This window comes from Puma concolor, chromosome A2 (assembly GCF_028749965.1).
Source record: "Puma concolor isolate L17-30 chromosome A2, mPumCon1.1.hap2, whole genome shotgun sequence".
Classification (NCBI taxonomy): Eukaryota; Metazoa; Chordata; class Mammalia; order Carnivora; family Felidae; genus Puma; species Puma concolor.
In genome coordinates, this window is record NC_141668.1 from 117,868,886 (window position 1) to 117,887,820 (window position 18,935).

Consider the following 18,935-nt stretch of genomic DNA (forward strand, 5'->3'; position numbering starts at 1 on the left):
AGTGTAACCAGGGAAGGCCTCTGGGGGAGATGGGGGATGACATCTGAACTGAGCACCACAGATGAGGACCCATGTGGAGGGCCCCCTCCCACCATGACAGCCATGCAAGCAGACAGCAAGATAGTTAGGACTGTGTTCGCATTTGGCCGGCTGTGCATCCCCAGCCTCTGGGACAATGCCATGGTACATAGTGGGCACCCTGCACATCTCTGTTGGGTGGATGGACAGGGCGTGAATGGTGATGAGGGCTCGAACTAGAGCAGCACCTCAGAGAAACGTACAAATTCAAATTCGTGTCAAGTCCTTAACTTCTTAAATCAAGTATCTTATTTTGTACCTTGCTTTTTTTTTTTTTTTTTGAAACATTGTATTACTTCACCAAAAGCAGAATTAGTGAAGCGTTTAAGAGCTGAGACTCTAGAGTCAGAGGCCTGGGTTCGAATCTCAGCTGCACTCTTAATTTTTTTGTTTTTAGGCAAGTTTCTTAGCACCTTGTGACTCAGTTTCTTCATTTCTAAAGAAGGGTTTTATATGGATTAAATTAAATCACACATGTAAATGTACTTAACACAGTGGTTGGCACACAGTAAATGCTCAGCCATTGTTATCTTAGATACGTGGTGTTTATAGATACTAACACAGCCACTTGAGGTTGTAGACAAAAGAAAGAGAAAGATGGCAGTCAGCCCTGACTTTGAAGACTAGCTTTGTAGAAGTGCTTGAACCTCTCCGAGCCCATTTTCTTTTTGTAAAACAAAAAGAACTGTTCTATAATAAGGTTTTCAATGAGATAATATATATAAAAGTCCCAACATCATACCTCATTGATAGTTGGTTCTCAGAAAATGATTACTGTTATTATTCATTACTGTTATCGTGTATCATTGCTGTCCGCGTAAGTTTTTCTTAAGTTGAGACACCATTATTTGCTCGTTCAGTGGTAGATGGACACTCAGTTTGGCTCCATTTATCATTTTATTAATGACACTGCTGTGAATCACTTTGGAGAAATTACTTTGTAGGGGAAGGGGGCAGAGAGGGCCATGAACTTCCTCGGATATGTTCTCCAAAATGGAATTATATTGTTAGTTATAAGAATTACAAAACTTGTTACATGTTGCCAAATAGTGCTTGTCAAAATTAGGAGGCGTTAGAGTTCACTTACATCAAGTGGATTATTTGGCCCTTTCCTGTCCTTGAGAAGTAAAAAACACCTTTAAGCACTCTTGTGTAAAAGAGAGAATGGGTTTCTTTCAATGCCAGGTTGTCTGAATTCAGGCTCAGCTACTTCTAGGAATAAGACAAAGCAAGGAAGTTGCCAGTTGAGTGATTCTTGGAGGGAAAAAAAAATTAGTAATGGGCGCCAGCCCTGTAAAGTGTGAGTAAACATCCTCATTTCTGGACCCTGGTAAGAGCCAGTGAAGAAACTTTCTCTGGAGTGAGAGTTATTAAGTTTTATTCTATGAAAGTCACACCATCTGAAACCTTGCAAGCAGTGTCACTGGATAACTTGCATATTGGAGATTGACTATTTCAGTAATTTGGAAGCATATTTCTCTCTGCTTGCCAAGCTTGAGCTTTTGCTGAAGCCTCAGTTGGAACTCTTTGCTTAGTCACTTGGTAATTTCTGAGAAAGCAGTACTCCAGAAGGGATATTAATTGTCAATAATAGCTAATGTTTTTGGATTACTTACTGTGTGTCAGATACTGTTCTAAGTGTTTTACATGTATTAACTCATTTAATCCCTGAATCTTATAAACTAGCTACTATTATTGCTTCCATCTTACATTTGAGGTAGTGAAGCCCAGAGAAGCTAAGTAGCTTGTAAGCTTGGATTTAAACAAAAGTGGTCTGGCTCTAGAACCTTTGCTCTTCTACAAAGAATCTGTGGTGGCGGGTGTGATTCCTGGTTCATACGTGGGACAGTCTTCCCCCAGGCCTCAGGGCCCTGGATGTGGCTCCCCACCTCCCTCCCTCCCCCACCCCCACACCCACCTTGTCATCTTTTTCTGCTTGTGTTTTTTCCACAGCACTTCCTGTTGTCTGATACACTCGTTATTTTATTCACTTGTTGGTTTGTCTTTGGTCTCTGTTCCACTACTAGAATGTAAAGGGCAGAAATGTTTGTCTTTTTTGGCTCACTCTACCCCATGCTTATAATGGTACCTGACACATACTAGGTGAATGAACAGATAAATGGCTGTGATACTGGTGCCTTCCTGAACCAATATCGTAAACCCGATTCCTCCCTGTCTCTTTCTACACTCAGCCATTTTGTGTTCACTCAAGTATGAAAAGAAAGGTGATTCAAATTTGTATCACCAAGTGCATCAGCTGTTTATTCTTATCTCATTCTCTTCCACATTATGAGTTAGTTGGATATGGTGCCTTTTCTGCCACCATGGAGATATTTTGGGAGTTGCAATTTAAATGGTGTGTTAGACCGCCTCCTAGACATGCTGTCTTAGTCATCTTAAAATAGGTATTATTTTGTACACATGCAAAAGAATGAAGTTGGACTCCTAACTCATACTATGTAGAAAATTAACTCAAAATGGATCATGGATATAAGAGCTAAATCTATAAAGCTCTTACAGTGACTTTGGGTTAGGTAGTGGTTTCCTAGATAGATACCAAAAGCACAAACAACAACAACAACAAAATAGATAAATGGGAAAAATAGATAAATGGGAGAAGAGATTTACAAATCATGTATCTGATAAGGAACTAGTATAAAGAATTCTTGGAATGCAATAAAAAAACAAGTAACCCAGTATAAAAATGGGCAAAGAATTTGAATAGACATGTTTTCAAAGAAAGTATACAAATAGCAAGCAAGCACATGAAAAGATGCTTGGCATCATTAGTCATTAGAGAAATGCCAGTTAACGCCACAGAAACAGTGCTTCATACAATGGCTATAATCAAAAAGACAAGAACAAGTGTGGATGAAGATGTGGAGAAGTTGAAACTTGCATGCATTGTTGGTGGGATTATAAAATGGTGAAGCTGCTTTGGAAAAACAGTTTGGCCGTTCCTGAAAATATTAAACATAGAGTTACCATATGGCCCAGCAATTCTACTCTTAAGTATCTACCTAAGAGAAATGAGAACACATATCCACACGAAAACTTGTACACAAATGTTCATAGCAGCATTATTCAAAAAAAAAAAAAAAAAATAGCCCAAAAGTAGAAACAACCCAAATGTCCCTCAGCTGAGGAATGGTTAAAAAAATGGGGTATATCTATCCAATGGACCATGATTTAGCCATGAACAGGAATGAGTATTAATACATGGTACAACATGACAAACTTTGAAAACATAACACTAAGTCATAAAAGACCATTTATTGTACAATTCTATTTACATAAAATGTGCAGAATGGGCAAATCTACACATACAGAAAGTAGATTCGTCTTTATCTAGGGCTGGGGTTGGAAGGGTGGAGGGAGACAGAGAATGGCTGCTAATGGGTACAGGGTTTCTTTTAGGGAGGCCAAAATGTTCTAAAATTCAATGTTATATAACCCTCTAATATATTCTAAAAATACTTAAAAAATTGAATTGTATATTTTACATGTGTGAATTGTATGGTATGTGAATTACATCTCAAAAAACGCTGTTAAAAAAAAGAGTATTATTTTGCCATATCAACATCCAATTTGGGCTCCTTTTCTTAAACACTACCACATAAGAAATTCCCCTTCCGTAACCCTCACTGAAATGATCTGTTTTCACAGCACTTGCTGTCTCAAGCAGGGCGTATATCTTTATATCTCTGATGTCTGGCACAGCTTCTGGTACTTACTAGCCACCCAAATATTTATTGAACTGAAATAGCGGCAGTGTTGCAGTTAGTTTAAGAGGGAAAAGTTAGCCAGTTATTATCTTCAAGGACTCAGGGCCTCCTCTGCCCTCTATCCTTTCCCCGTCCCAAATACATTATCACAGCAACAGTACTGTCTACTTTCCTATTTATGAAGCATTCTCTACTGCCTTAACTCACTTAAATCTAAAAAGGACTCTGTGTGGCGCCTGGGTGGCTCATTTGACACTGACACCCAGTGAGTGTCCACCTCTTGATTTCAGCTCAGGTCACGATCCCAGGGTTGTGAGATCAAGCCCTGTGTCAGGCTCTGTGCTAAGCATGGGTCCTGCTTGGGATTCTCTTTCTCTCTCCCCACCACTGCACATGCTTGCACGTTTTCTCTCTCTCTCTCAAATAAAAAAATAAAAATAACCTTGTGAGGTCAGTATGATTGTTATAGCCATTTTACAGAGAAGAAACCGACTCGGAAAGGTTAATCTCCAGTCCCCCTGAGACCCTGCCAGACTTGAGAGCCAGGGCCTTACCACTGTATGCTGTAGCCCCTTACATCCCTACCTTGGTAATAAGGCCCCTGACCACTGGAGGCATGCTAGAATCACAAAGCAGGCTGACTGCAGATGCTTCACAAGTTTCTGGGTTTGTTTCATTTCAAAGTTGAAGAGAAATTATCCTTTTGGTTACCCATTGTTACTAGACTGGCAGTTCTCTGGCTGGAGCGGTCAAGATTTAAACTTCTCAGTCGAGGTATAAAATAAAAGCAGTCGGTTTTTCTCAGTCCCTGTGTTTTGTTGCAAACGTCTCTGGAGGTAAGAAAACTTGATTCTTATGATCAAAGTGCTGGGTCATGCTGTGCCCACGATTTTATTCATGTTGTTCTGAAGAAGCAGGTCATAAGCCCATTCGCTTGCTCTTCGCTGTGGCTGACCTAGTTGTGCTGCACGGCAGCTGGACAAATTCAGTTCAGCAGACATTTACTGATGGTGCCTTCCCTGTGCCAGGCAGCGCACAAGGAGCTGGAGATGCAGGGGTGGAGAAGCCCCAGTCCTTGCTCTCAGAGAGTCCCTAGTATTTTCCAGGTCTTTCCTTTAATCACGACATGCCATTGTTCTTTTGGCGAGGATTTGCATTAGTCGGCTTTTACATTTTAGTAAAATACAGCCACTCTTTCAGAAAGTTACTGTCTAACATACAAGAACACTTCGTGGAATGCACAGAAAGAGAAGAAATGACACAAATGTGTAGAACTCAGCAATGATGCAAACTGATGTTTCACTTCAGAGCCAGCCAGGTAGGATTCAGAGTTGGATGATGTCCTATCCCTTCAAAGATCGATAGAATCCATTTATAGGCTCTAAATAAAAGCATAAGGATTTACACAAAGGAAAGTTAACCCAGCTCCTCCCCATTCACATTTGCCAAGTTAGCACGTCAGCATCCCATGCATCTGTTTAAAAATGCTAGAGGGGCGCCTGGGTGGCTCAGTCGGTTAAGCATCCGACTTTGGCTCAGCTCACGATCTTGCGGTCTGTGAGTTGGAGCCCCGCGTACCGCTCTGTGCTGACAGCTCATAGCCTGGAGCCTGCTTCGGATTCTGTGTCTCCCTCTCTCTCTCTGCCCCTCCCCTGCTTGTGCTCTGTCTTTCTTGCTCTCAAAAATAAATAAAATATAAATTTTTTAAAATAAATAAATAAATAAATAAAAATGCTAGAAGTAATGTGCCAACATTATAGAAGTGAGGGAAATGGAGGAAAATTGCAAAGTAGTGTTAACACTAGTCACCTAAAATATCACTCCCCTGATACTGAGAGGTGGCTGGACCTTTGCACCTCAATCTCTTCATCTATAAAATTGGGAATACTTAGTACCTTCTTTAGAAGGCTTTGCCAGGACTAAACAAAGTAACAGTGCAAAGCACACACATACCACAATAAATGTGTACTTATTAGAGCAAAAATAATATTTTTCTGTAATCTTTTTGTCTTGTTTTCCCTGTTTGTTTTTTACAAAGTTTTCTTGTACTTTTGTGTCTTAGTTTCTTGCTTATTATGTGATCATTTTCCATCTCACTGTGTGTGACTACTGTAATTCTTTAATGGCCATACGCTTCTGTGGTAGGGTGTGGGTGTACCACTGTAATTTATCCATTCCCCTGCTGTTGGACTTTTGGGCTGCTTCCAGTATTTCGGTATTATAAATGGTGTCTCAGTGAACAGTTGTATGTATGTAGCATATTCACTCACTTACTGGGTCATTTCATCTCCGTCCTTGTTGCCCTGATGCTAAATGGGGTATAGAATACTATCTACCTGAGAGGATAGGGATGTGCGGATTGAACGAGGTAATACAGCAAAGCACTTGCAACAGTTCCTGGCCCTACCAGATGCTCAGCGGACATTACCACCTGACCTCTGTTTGGGTCTGTTTCTTTAGGCTCACTCTCCAGAGATGGGGTTGTCTCATTCCCTGCTTTCCGAAGGATTTTACCAGTTTATGAAGTCGATAATATTATATGAAAGGACCGATTTCTCTGCACTCTCTCTGGCAGTCATCCCAAGATGTAACTATGTTAACTCTCTTTCCCTTTAAAATAGTGAAAAAAATAAGTTTGTTCATATTTGGGCAGCCTGTTATGACCAGAACGCATTTCTGCTCACTGCCCTGAACAGATCTGATGTGCCAAGATTAGGTTCCAGAGGCTGTTTCTAAGTCTGTTTTCATGAAGCTTGCAGTCCCCCGCTGCTTTCCATAAAATTGTAGCATAAATTGGTCTTCGGAAGCTTCAAAACCCAGCATATTTTATTCCTTACTGAAGTACGTACTATTGGGTGTCTTTATTTTTTCTAAAACAAAGCAGAAGTTTGCTCTAGGAATACCTGTAGTGGCCCATAAGAATTTCAATGATCCCTCCTCTCCTGTCTCCCCAGAGGAAATAAATTGGCAAGGTTCACCGTATGTTTGGGTTTGCCCAGTTTTTACTTATCCTAGTGTAATTACTCATCATGCCACCTTCACTCTCAGAAGCGACCTGGTTTGGATGATGAATTACACTGTCACCTCTTCCCCAGGAATTTCTCAGCAGCTGGGGTATCTCCCTACACTTGCTACCTCACCATTTACATGGAGGACTTTCTCCCTGTCCAACAAAAGCTTCAGCCACAGTGGAGGCAAAAGCTTCAGCCTCCCAGGTAACTGGGAGGTCCTCACATGTGCCCAGCCTGTTTTGAATGCACATTAGCCCAGTAGGCATTCCCTCAAGTTTTCACATTTTATCATCTCCCTCCCCTCCCCCATCTTGCTGATAATTGTCATAGGCAGGCCAGGGCACTTAAATTTATGTCAGAAGTAGTGTTATCCTTCAGAACTATATATTCTGCAGCTCAATTCATCCTCACATTTACCTCACATGTAGGTAAATGTAACATTCCTCATTCCTCACCGGTTGCAACTTAAAAAATGATACCTGCTTTCAAGAAGTTCATCTTAAACGTAAACCTCTTCTTACTAGAACTTTTAACACTCACTGCTCTTGTGCTCAAATATAAGGTCCTTTTATATTCATCAAGTATCTCAGAGGCACTCATGCAAACGCAGGAAAAAGGTTCAAGCTGAGTAAGCAGTAGCAAGTAGCAATAGCAAGGACGCATCTAAGGAGACACACAACCCCCAGCTCCATGATTGGTCCCAGGCAGAGTTTTGTTCACAGGATGAACCATCATAAGTATAGGACCTTCTACATTGGAAAAACAAAAACAGGGAAGCCTGGGTGGCTCAGTCGGTTGAACATCCAGCTTTGGCTCAGGTCATGATCTCATGGTTCATGAGTTCAAGTCCCGCGTCGGGCTCTGGGCTGATGGCTCAGAGCCTGGAGCCTGCTTCAGATTCTGTGTCTCCCTCTCTCTCTGCCCCTCCCCCACTCATGCTCTATTTCTGTCTCTCTGTCAAAAATAAACATTAAAAATTTAAAAAACAAAAAAACAAATCCGCTTCTCAATGGTGATTACCTTTTGTGCTTAGGTAACCAGCATAAAGGGCTTTATGATTTGGAGGCTCTCTTTTCCCCTAACAAGCATCCGCATTCTTTGGGTAATGTATTCACGGCTTCAAAGAGGAAAAGCAAATGTTTTGAATGTGGGATGCTGCTATCTTGAGCTAGTGCAGGATGAATTTGGGGCTGTAGTTTATAGATTAGGATGTGGACTCTCAAGGAAAAATTTGTTTTTCCATTTGTTTTAACCAGGCGACTTTCGGATGGTGGTTGGAGAGGATAAGACAAAAGTGTTGAATATTGTGAAGCCCAACATAGCCCACTTTCGTGAGCTCTATGGCAGCATACTGCAGGAGAATCCCCAAGTGGTGTATAAAATCCAGCAAGGCAGACTGGAGGTAAACTGTGTGTGGGAAATAATTTACATTGTTCCTAAGGCAAGAGCTATTTTAAGAGGAAGAAGTAAGGGTTAGAACAGTATGACTAGTGTGATAACATTTGCAGTTTAAAAAGTAAGTTTCATATGGAAACATACTCTTCTGTGTATTTGGAATAATGCTAAAAAGTAACACAAGAGACTAGTAATAAGAGGCCACCTTTGGGGAGAGGAACCAGGGCTGACATGGGAGAGGGACCTGTCTTCACCACGTTTATCTTTTTTTGCCATTTGAAATTCTTATTATGCATACTAATTACCAATCAAAAATGAGTGAAAATAAACTCTCAGATTTACCTTCTTTTCGTCCCCAATCCCATTTGTGTCCCCAGATGTAACCTTACTGACAGTTTGGCATATATTCTCCCAGATCTTTTGTGTGCATTTTTGTATTTATTTGTACATATACACCTGTATGAAGAAGTTTGGTCTTTGGTTTTGTTTTATATAAATGGACTCTTACTTACACATACTATTCTGATGCTTATTTTTTCCCCAGTTGTTATGTTTATTATGTCTTGGAACTTTCCTTTTGAAATATCAAATAAAACTTTCAGAGTATCTTTAAAAATTATATTATTAAGTATTTGAAAATAAGTATTAAAGAACTTTTCCTTTGAGGAAAGTGATTTGGATTTAAGGGTTTTTTTTTTTAACTATAAAAAACACAGGTTTTTATTTTATGTTTAGCATAAAGAACACTGTATTTTACCTTTTTTTTTTTTTTTTTAAGAGACAGAGAGGGACAGAGCACAAGCAGGGAAGGGGCAGAGAGAGAGGGAGACTCAGAATCCCAAGCAGGGTTCAGGCTTTGAGCTGTCAGCATAGAGCCCGATGCAGGGTTCAAACCCACGAAAGTGAGATCATGACGTGAGCCAAAGTCAGAAGCTCAACGACTGAACCACCCAGGCACCCCTGCATTTTACTTTTTAAAAAAAAATTTTTTTTAACATTTATTTATTATTGAGAGACAAGGAAAGATAGAGCATGAGCATGGGAGGGGCAGACAGAGGAGGAGACACAGAATCTGAAGCAGGCTCCAGGTTCTGAACTGTCAGCACAGAACCCGACTAGAACTCACAAAGCTGAGATGATGACCTGAGTCGGTTGGATGCTTAACCTACTGAGCCACCCAGGCACCGCCCCCCACCCTGTATTTTACTTTTTTATATATTTATTTTTTAAAAAAAATTTTTTTTTTTTCAACGTTTATTTATTTTTGGGACAGAGAGAGACAGAGCATGAACGGGGGAGGGGCAGAGAGAGAGGGAGACACAGAATCGGAAACAGGCTCCAGGCTCTGAGCCATCAGCCCAGAGCCTGACGCGGGGCTCGAACTCACGGACCGCGAGATCGTGACCTGGCTGAAGTCGGACGCTTAACCGACTGTGCCACCCAGGCGCCCCTTTTTTTTTTTTTTTTAATTTTTTTTTTTTGTATTTTACTTTTTTAATGCTCTTCCTCTTCCAAATAAAAGGGACACCTAATAAGGTTTTTTTTTTAATTTTCACTTTTGTCAACATAATGCATGCATATGGGTTTTTGTTTTTTTTTAAAGTCTACTTATTTATTTTGAGAGAGAGGGAGAGAAAGAATCCCAAGCAGTCTCTGCACTAGCAGCACAGAGCCTGATGCAGGGCTCAAGCTCATGAACCACGATCATGACCTGAGCCGAAACCAAGAGTGGACACTTAAGTGACTGAGCCACCCAGGCACCCAACATGCATGTGGTTTAAAAACCAAGTGGTACCTCACAGTTTATAACGAAAAGTAGCGGTTCCCTCCTGTGCACTTTCCTACTCCTCAGTGCTGCTTCCCAGAGGTGAGGGCTACCCTCTCGCTAGAAGGCCCGATGTTTACCTCCATGTCTCTAAACAATATGATTTGACTGTTATTTCTTGCTTTCCCCTCTTTTATGCTGCATATTTGTCACCCGTCTATGAAAGAAGAGGATTTTTTTCTCTTATGCCACTCCCATCAACGTGCTGACTCACGCATGTGCATACGCACCCCCACCCCCCCACACTTCCCTTGCCACCTCACTTCCTCTTGCTTCACATATAGTTATTTCATAATTTTCGGTTAGGTTAATATTCAATATTTATTATGAGAACTTATTTTTCTTCATTGCTGAAGTATATTACTATGAAACTTCCTTTCCTGAACAAATTTGTTTTTCTTGGAGTTAATAATTGTCTCATTTTCTTCATTTGCTTGGTTTTCTGTGTACCTATCACTAATTCATACCCTCTTATAAATCTTTATAGCTTCTCCCCTTATAGACAAACATCAGGCATTTTCCGTTTCTTGTTTTTCTTGGGGACATTTCTTCCTGGAGCCCTGCATACCCTGTCTTTTCTGGACTGGTTGTTTTCTAGGCTTGCTGCACAGCTCTTCTCCTGGAACATCTTTTCATTATCACCCTGGGGATTTTTTCTGCCTCTCTTCTTTGGTAATTTTTTATTTTCTGCATCTTTTATCTTCCTCTTTCATGGTAACACTTTAATTTTGGTGAATTGTACCTTCTAGTACCTCTCTAACATTGGTTGCGAGGAAGGTAAATTTTTTGAGACTATGTACATCTGGAAATTCTACCCTTGCACTGACTGATGGGGTCCATATCACATTCTAGGTTGGAAATAATTTTCCCGTAGACTTTTTAAGTCGTAACTTCACTTCTTCTAGTTTCTGAGTGTTGTGTTAAAAAGTCCAGCGGCAGGGGTGCCTGGGTGGCTAAGTTGGTTAAGTGTCCAACTCTTGGTTTTAGCTCATGTCGTGATCTCACAGTTCTTGGGATCAAGCCCTGCATCATGTGATTCTTTCTCTCCCTGTCTCTCTGCCCCTCTCCTGTTCATGCACATTTTTTTCTCTCTCTTTCTCTCTCTCTCAAAAATAGATCAATAAACTTAAAAAAAAAGTCCAATGACATTCAGATTGCCTGTCCTTTAGATGTGACCTTTTTAGCTCTTGGACAGTGTTTAGGATCTTTTCCTTTTTTCTAATGTTCTTAAATTTCATGATGGTTTGTCTTTATATATGTGTTTTTCACTATTATTCTGGCATTTCATGAACCTTTTCATCTGGAAATTCACGAGCTCCAGTTCTAGGAAATTTTATTATTTCTATAATAATTTTCTTCATACCCATTTTCTTACTTTGTTCTTCCTGGAATTTCTGTTAACTGGTTGTCAGACCGCCTGGTTTGATCTTTTTTGTCTCTCTTTCCTCTTTCCTGTTTCTTTGGGGATTTTGTTCTGCTTTCCAGAAGGATTTTTCAAATTGATCTTGTAGCACTTCTTTTGAATTTTTAATTTCCTCTGAATGTTCTTTTTTTCTTATAGCATCCTGTTCTTGTTTTACAAATGCATTAGCTTTCCTCAGCCCTTTAGTAGTCTTTATTATAATTTTTGAAGTTCTCTCTTTGTCCCTACGTTGTCTCTGTTTCCCTTAGATACCTTTTTCATTTGATTCACCCTTGTCTGCTGTTAGAAGATTTCCTCAAATGTTTGGATATCCTTTGTGTCCTGTTTTTAAAAAGAGAGGCACTCTCTGAAAATGCAGACTGGAAGTTCTTTGTGATGGACAGGGCTCGTCAGCTATGGGCTTCACTGCAGGATTATGGGGCAAGAGGGACCTGGCTTTTTCTTTAGAGGACCCCAAGTATCGGTATCTGTAGGATTTGTCCAAAGGGACATCATCTACTCCCTGGTTCGGGATCAGGAACGATAACATGCCTACCTGCCAACTTTCAGAAAACTTTTGGGAAACTGAGCAAGGGGAAAGGGCTGGAAATTTTCTTTGACTGTGAATATAAACGTTTCCAAGTTCCTCACTATGGCCTGTGAAAGTCTGCATAATCTAAGTTCTCACTGTTCTCTTCGCCTGGGGAAACTTAAGGGGGTAAGATGAACTACAGTTCCCAGGCTGCATCTGGTCTGAAGCTGTAACTGACACCCACCTGCTCTGTCAGTTACTACCTATTCTAAATTCCCCTCACCCTCATCTGGCATTTGTGCTGGGCTCAACCTGGTGGCCCAGACCTTCATCCCTGAGGGGCCTGAGACCCGGTTACCGTGCCCATCTCAGGCTATGGTTGCTGCCCTTTCCATCTACCAGCAACATTGGGCAAGCGATGCCGAGAGATTGTGCCAGCAGCCCTACCCCTGATGATGAGGATCTGTTACTTCTGCCAGTATGGTGACTCCTTTCAGTGTCTGCTGGCATGGGATCTGAAGGCAGTAGGTGGCGGTCCTAGCTTCAAGTTTAAAGTCCTAAAGTTTTGGAGATGGGAAGCGCACATTTCCCAAGTGGGTCACTGGGAATGTTGGTAGGCAAGGCCGTCTGTTACACGCCTTGGTTCCCAGACCTATGTATTCCACCAGTTGAGAACATAGTACTAGATAGCAGGCATTACTTTAGGATGTGCACTGCACCCCGCATGCTCACAGAGTATCGTCTCCAAGCTGCTGCCTCAGCTGTTCTTCATTGTTCGGCCATAGCATTTTTTACCGGCAGCACTATTGGCATTTTAGGCTGGATGATTCTTTGTGATGTGGGCCCCAAGTTTCCCCTTTTTGAGAACTGCTCTATGAGTCTGGCAGCCTTGGTTCAGTGTTTGGTAGGAAGAGTGGAGCCATGGTCCTGTGTCATTGCTACATCTGTGTACCTCTTGTGCTCTAAAGTGGGTCCCCTAAGTGATGTTACACAGCACAACCATGTTGGGGAAGCAAGTATTCTGTAAGCCCTGGAATGGTGCTGGCTAGGTCCTGCGGGCAGGAAAGGCAAACCCATACTCAATATATGTGTTATTTCCAACTGAGATGAATTGCTGCCCCTTCCCATGTGGAAGGGTTTCAATGTAGTCAGCCTCCACCAAGTGGCTGGTTATTCTCAAGAGATGGTCCTATTTTCAGGATCTCAGTGTTGGCTTCTGTTGCTGTCAGGATAGAGTTTCCAAAGCAGCAGTGGCTAAGTCAGCCTTAGGCCTAGGCAGAGCCTCTATCCCCGTCACCATGGCTACTCCTTTGAGAAGCCAGATACCAGCACTGGGATGACAAAGGCTGTTGAATCAACTGGCTGAGTTTTTCTTTTGGTTATTGTTGGTTCTTTTGTGAAGGATGCTCATGCTGGACATTAACACACAATACAAAGACCCTAACACCTTATGCCCACCTCCAGTAGGTCCATCCACATACCTCTTCTTCCCAGTTTTTTGTCTTCAGTCTTCCAATCTTTTTCCTTTTAGGTGCAACCAACCAACGAACCATTCTTTGGTCCCCATGAGTCTTTGTATATTCTTAACTGGGCCCACTTTTCCATGTTATGTGCATGACCAGGCACACTCCCTGAAGCATACCCATTTGGGAAGATTTTCCCTTAATGTCTTTCAGGGCCATTCCTGAGTGAGGCTGTAATGCATCATTTTTAGTTTGTACATGCCAAGTCAAATCCTCCATGAAGCAAGCTCATCCCTTATCTTCCCCCAAAATCCAATCACAAGGGAACCTCCCTGTAGCCATATGCATGACCCAATGGGAAAGTAGAACGGTATGCACTGGAACAACTGTGCTGTACTCTACGTTGTACAGCTGTACACAGTTGTGCCAATGCACAGTAGATATTATGGGGGCCTAGGCTTCCTGTTTGTGGAGCTCACTACTTCTGGCCTTACTTCTGTCCAATGCTAGTATACCCCTTTCATCTTCAGTGCAATACTGTTGAGCCTGCCTGACCTTAAGACTTGATGGATACAGGAGGTTCCAGCTCGTGATGGGCAGTTCTTGATGCATGGTGACTTGGTGACCCATAGTTAGGAGCTCCATCTCTCCATCTCTCCGTCTTGTATCTAGGAGCTGATTTCAAATGGTGTATGATTCTTCACTGCATATGGCAGGGCCTTGCCCCAGAACCCTAGCAGTCCACATTGTGATCTCCTTGAGGGAGCCTACCACAAGCTTCCTGTGGCTTCTTTTTATACTGAAGATACACTTCGTACTATAGAGTTTACAGGGTTGTGTGGCCCAAGGGGTGGGGCCACTTGCACTGCTGCCTGGATCTTTCGTAGAGCTCTTTTCTGCTCTGAGCCTCACCAACCTGACATCCTTTTATATGACTTGGTAAATGGGTCTGAGCATGACACCCAAGTGTGGAATATGCTACCTCCAAAACCTAGAGGGCCTACCAGGCATCATGCTTCAATCTTAGCAGTGAGAGGTGTGAGATGCAAGAAACTGATCTTAACTTTGGGGAGGATGTCCCAGCATGCTTCACACCACTCGACGCCTAAACACTGATGTGTTTAAACTACTGATGTGGTAGGCTCCTGAAACTTCTACCCTCTGGAGTATGTCTATCTATCAAGGACTCCAGTGTGCTTACCCCTTGTTGTTTATCAGGTAACAGTAGCAACATACCATTGATGTAGTGGACCAGCATGAGATTATACAGAATGTCCAAATAGTCTGGTTTTCTTGGGCTATCTTATGACAGAGGATGGGAGAGTTAACATAGCCCTGAAGCAAACCATAAGAGATACTGTTGTCTGTCTCATGAATGTGAGCTGCTTCTGATCCAACTGCCCAGTAAGAATGGAAAAGAATGCATTCCCCAGGTCTTGGCCCCATCCAGATACCTGCAGTTCTGTTGACTTGCTCTAGCAGACTTACTACATCTACAGGAGATGTAACAGGGACTTCTACTTGGTTGAGTTGTGGTAGTCTACTATAATCTTCCAGAACCCATTTGGCTTTTGTGAGGACCAGACTTAATGGAAATATGGTGGAGACCAATAGGGTTCTCCAAAGAAACAGAGCCAGTCTGTGTGTGTGTGTGTGTGTGTGTGTGTGTGTGTGTGTGTGTGTGTGTGTGGAGAGAGAGAGAGATTGAGATTTTAAGGAATTAAATTGTGGGGTCTGTCAAGTTTGAAATTTACAGGGAAGAGCCAGCAGGCTGGAGACCCGGGAAGAGTAGTTTTAAGTCTGAGGGCTATCTGGAGGCAGAATTCCTTCTTCCTCAGGAGACTTGAGTCTTTCTTCTTAAGGCCTTTGACTGATTAGATGAGGCCCACCTGCATTCTAGAGTGTAATCTGCTTTACTCAGAGTCTACTGACTTAAATGTTAATTATGTTGGACCAAGCAACTGAGCACTATAGCCTAGCCAAGTGACACAAAATTAAACATCACACCCCTGCATCTTTAGGTTTACAGATGGCATTAATCTCTGCCTTTCCTCCTGAAATGTGTTGGGTTTTTTTAGTTACTCTGTTGGATAAGAGGTAAAAATGGCAGCTTCAGAGGCTTCCACTCGCTTCCATATTATGACAGCTCCAGAATGCCATCATGGAATATGCTTTTTAGGACCATTCCTGGTACCTATTAGTAGGATGGGAATTGAGTGGATCTGAAGCAAGCCCTCATCTGATCCTATGGTGGAGCTGTAGAGCTAGATGGCCCTTCCTAGTTATCCCAGCTTGGGGAAGAGAGGCCAGTGGTACCCCTTCATCTTCTCATCTTGGGATCCAATCAGCTCCCTTTGGTTGAGGACAAGTCTGAGAGAGACTGTAAGAGAGGGATCCAGCCGATTTTCCCAGCAGTTAGTGGAATGAGTACCTTGGCTCTTTAGCTCATCTGCTTTTTTAAAATGTCAGTTGTATTGAGATATAATTCACATACCATAAAATTCAGTGGTTTTTAGTGTATTTACAGAGTTGTGCAACTGTCACTACATTTCCATCAGTCCAAAAACATCCTTGTTAGCAGTCCCTAGCTCCCGTTCCCCACAGGCAACCCCTAATCTGTTTTCTGCTTCTATGGATTTGTCTGTTCTGGACACTTCACATAAATGGAAACATACAGTATGTGGTCTTTTCCATATCTGCTTTTAAAATGCAGTTTGACTCTCACAATTTAGCTGAATGCTTTCACTACCATGTTTTAATGGACAATCAAAGAGTAAAGATAATTACACAGAATTTAGCAATTTATTTGAACATGTCACCTAATATTTTGTCTCTTGACACATGCCTATAAGCAAAAATTCCAGTGCATTCTTTTCCTCAAGAGAAAGCAGTAGCAAATACTTTTTTTTTTAATTAAAAAAATGTTTTTATTTATTTTTGACAGAGAGCGAGAGAGAAAGAGCGCATGTGAGCCAGGGAGGGGCAGAGAGAGAGGGAGACACAGAATCCAAAGGAAGGCTCCAGGCTCTGAGTTGTCAGCACAGAGCCTGATGTGGGATTGAACCATGAGATCATGACCTGGGCCCAAGTCGGATGCTTAACCGACTGAGCCACCCAGGTGCCCTGCAAATACTATTTTTTAATTCCTCATATTACTCAAGCCATTTGGCATCTCTGAAATTCCTGAAAGTTTTATAGATAAACCCTTACAGAAATATAAGGTCTTTTTGGCTAATCTCAATTCTTAGCCCCAAAATATGAGTCCATAAACGTTATTTCTAGCAAATCTACAAAAATGTCCACATTTTTTGTCCTTTGTCTAAGCAAAGCTAAACAGTGGTCAAATCCTGTGAATTTAGAACCATCTTAATGATGAATATGAAATATTCAGGTTAAAAAAAAACCTTTACTTTTACTGGAGCCACAAGATAATAGTATTTTCTTCTTATTTGCATTAATTTTATAGAAAACTAGAAAATCCAGGCATTAATACTCAATAAATACTTGTGGAATGAAAAAAGGTGGTTGAATGAGTGAATTCTAATTGTTAAGATGTTAGTCATATCTGGAAAATCTGAATCTAAAATTGAATACATTTGTCTAATTTTTTTCTTATTGTTCTCTTAGTCAAAGTTAAAACCTAAACATTTGTTGAAAGGGTACAAGACAGATTCTTACCTGGAAAATAATGGATGAGCTGTTGAGGGTAGGGTTACTGGTTCTCACCTTGGCAGGCAGGCAATGTTTACATGATTTTGTAAAAACTTAGTTCCATGGAGCAAAGTATATTAAACTGGAGTTAGGGAAGCAAGGTGTGGCCTCGGCTCTGTGGCTAACTTTTGATTCAAAGTAAAGTCTGATGCATAGTTTTGTATGTTTTGTTTCTGTATTTGTCTTTCAACTTGATGTATTTAGAATTCTTGGGAATAGAAACCACTGGTTTCTATTTCTTACCTAATCCTAGGTAAGAAATAATGACAACTAAGTTTTATTGATGCAGGTATACATTCCTTTATTCAACCAATGTTTTTTGACTACCTCCTGTGTGCCGGGAGATTAAAAGTGAATAAGCTTAGTCCTTGTCATCAATTTATTCCTACAGTTTATGAAACCCAGCATGGTAAGTCAAAGTCCCAGAAGGCAGGAGACACAAGGTTAGAGCACCCCTCTCTCCTACTGGCTGTATAATCCTGGATGTGTCACTCAGCGCCCTGCCCCTCTGTTTAAAATGGAGAGAGAGTTTGAGCGCCTGGATTTGCTGAACCTCAGTGAATGTTAACTGTAGCCTCACTTCCTTTAACTGCTGGATTTAAGACAAATAGAAATTTTAAAACTGAGAGTGAGAAATTGATCCTTGAAAGAGGCTTCTATTCTTTTCTCATGTAAAAATGGACTATGATAGGAAAAGAAGTGGCTTTTTTGAAGGAACATAGGATCTGAACTCTTAGGCATTCAGTTTCAGAAAAGGAGTAAGTCTCCTTAGTATGCCGCCCAGGGTATGGGTTCATGTATGTTTGTGTGACTTGAAAACCATATGTCCTTGAATCTTTATAGAATTCAAAGAACTTGCCATAGATATTATCTTTTTTTTTTTCTTAGATAGATAAAAGCCCAGAAGGACAATTCACTCAGCTAATGACATTGCCCAAAACCTTACAGCAACAAATAAATCATGTTATGGACCCTCCTGGAAAAAACAGAGATGTGGAAGAAACTTTATTACAAGTTGCTCATGATCCAGACTGTGGAGAGGTGGTGCGACGAGGTATGTTTATGAATTTGACGTTGAGGAAGTGCTGGCCGTGGGTAAAAAGCAAACTTTGTGACGGTGACATATTCTTTATTCTTTTTTGCTTAATTGAGATCAAGAGACAGATTGTCTCAGGGAAGAAGAAAGCACTAACAATCTGGGGTTTTTCCAAATCTAAATTGTCATTTGTTTGAAGTAGGGTGGCGTAAGTACTTCTGTTTTCAGATTCCTGGGTCCTAAATCACTGTCAAAGGGGGAAACAATGTTTGTTTTGGTTCCAAGAGCGTAACTTCTAGAAGTTATTCCAAAGACTCCTCTGTGTTCTTCACGGTGGTCTGAGAAGGAAGGAGACTGGTGACATTTTTAGTGCTTTTGTAACATCAGGAATACAGCTTTCATCAGCCAACTCCCCTTCGATGTGTCTCTGTGTGTTCACTAGGTTCCCTCTGACGTGGCCCGTAATATGTTCCACATGTTATCCCCAGGGCCTTCCTCATGTTTACCCAAAAATCTTATCTTCGGAGACCCACTTCGTTTTGGAGGTGTTAAAGATAATGTAGAAAGGCAGTCAGTAAAGAAATAGTTAAGATTGAAAACAACACCCTCCCCCACATATCATGTTTTCCTGTTTTACTGAGTACATATTTTATGAGCTCCTCAAGGATGCAGGCTCCTGCGCTAGATGCTCTTGACCGTGACGGTACTGAGCGTTAACTCCAGTGGGCGGACCCACGTACTCTCTCGGGGACCTGCC

General features: G+C 41.4%; 1 protein-coding gene across 7 annotated transcripts in view; it reads left to right on the forward strand.

Annotated features, from left to right (window-relative positions):
* The window catches only part of TAMM41 (TAM41 mitochondrial translocator assembly and maintenance homolog), a 50,087-nt gene that overhangs the window by 19,178 nt on the left and 11,974 nt on the right, over positions 1-18,935 (forward strand). For 6 of the 7 annotated variants that reach the window (XR_015248245.1, XM_086697408.1, XM_086697409.1 and 3 more), the window contains 2 exons: positions 8,071-8,216; positions 18,031-18,196. Coding sequence is in view for 6 of the 7 variants with exons in the window: in XM_086697408.1 (XP_086553534.1) it covers positions 8,071-8,216; positions 18,031-18,196 (312 nt within the window). In the remaining variant the exon portion in view is untranslated. The remainder of the gene's footprint in view (positions 1-8,070; positions 8,217-18,030; positions 18,197-18,935) is intronic. The other variant, XM_086697410.1, reaches the window with a different exon arrangement.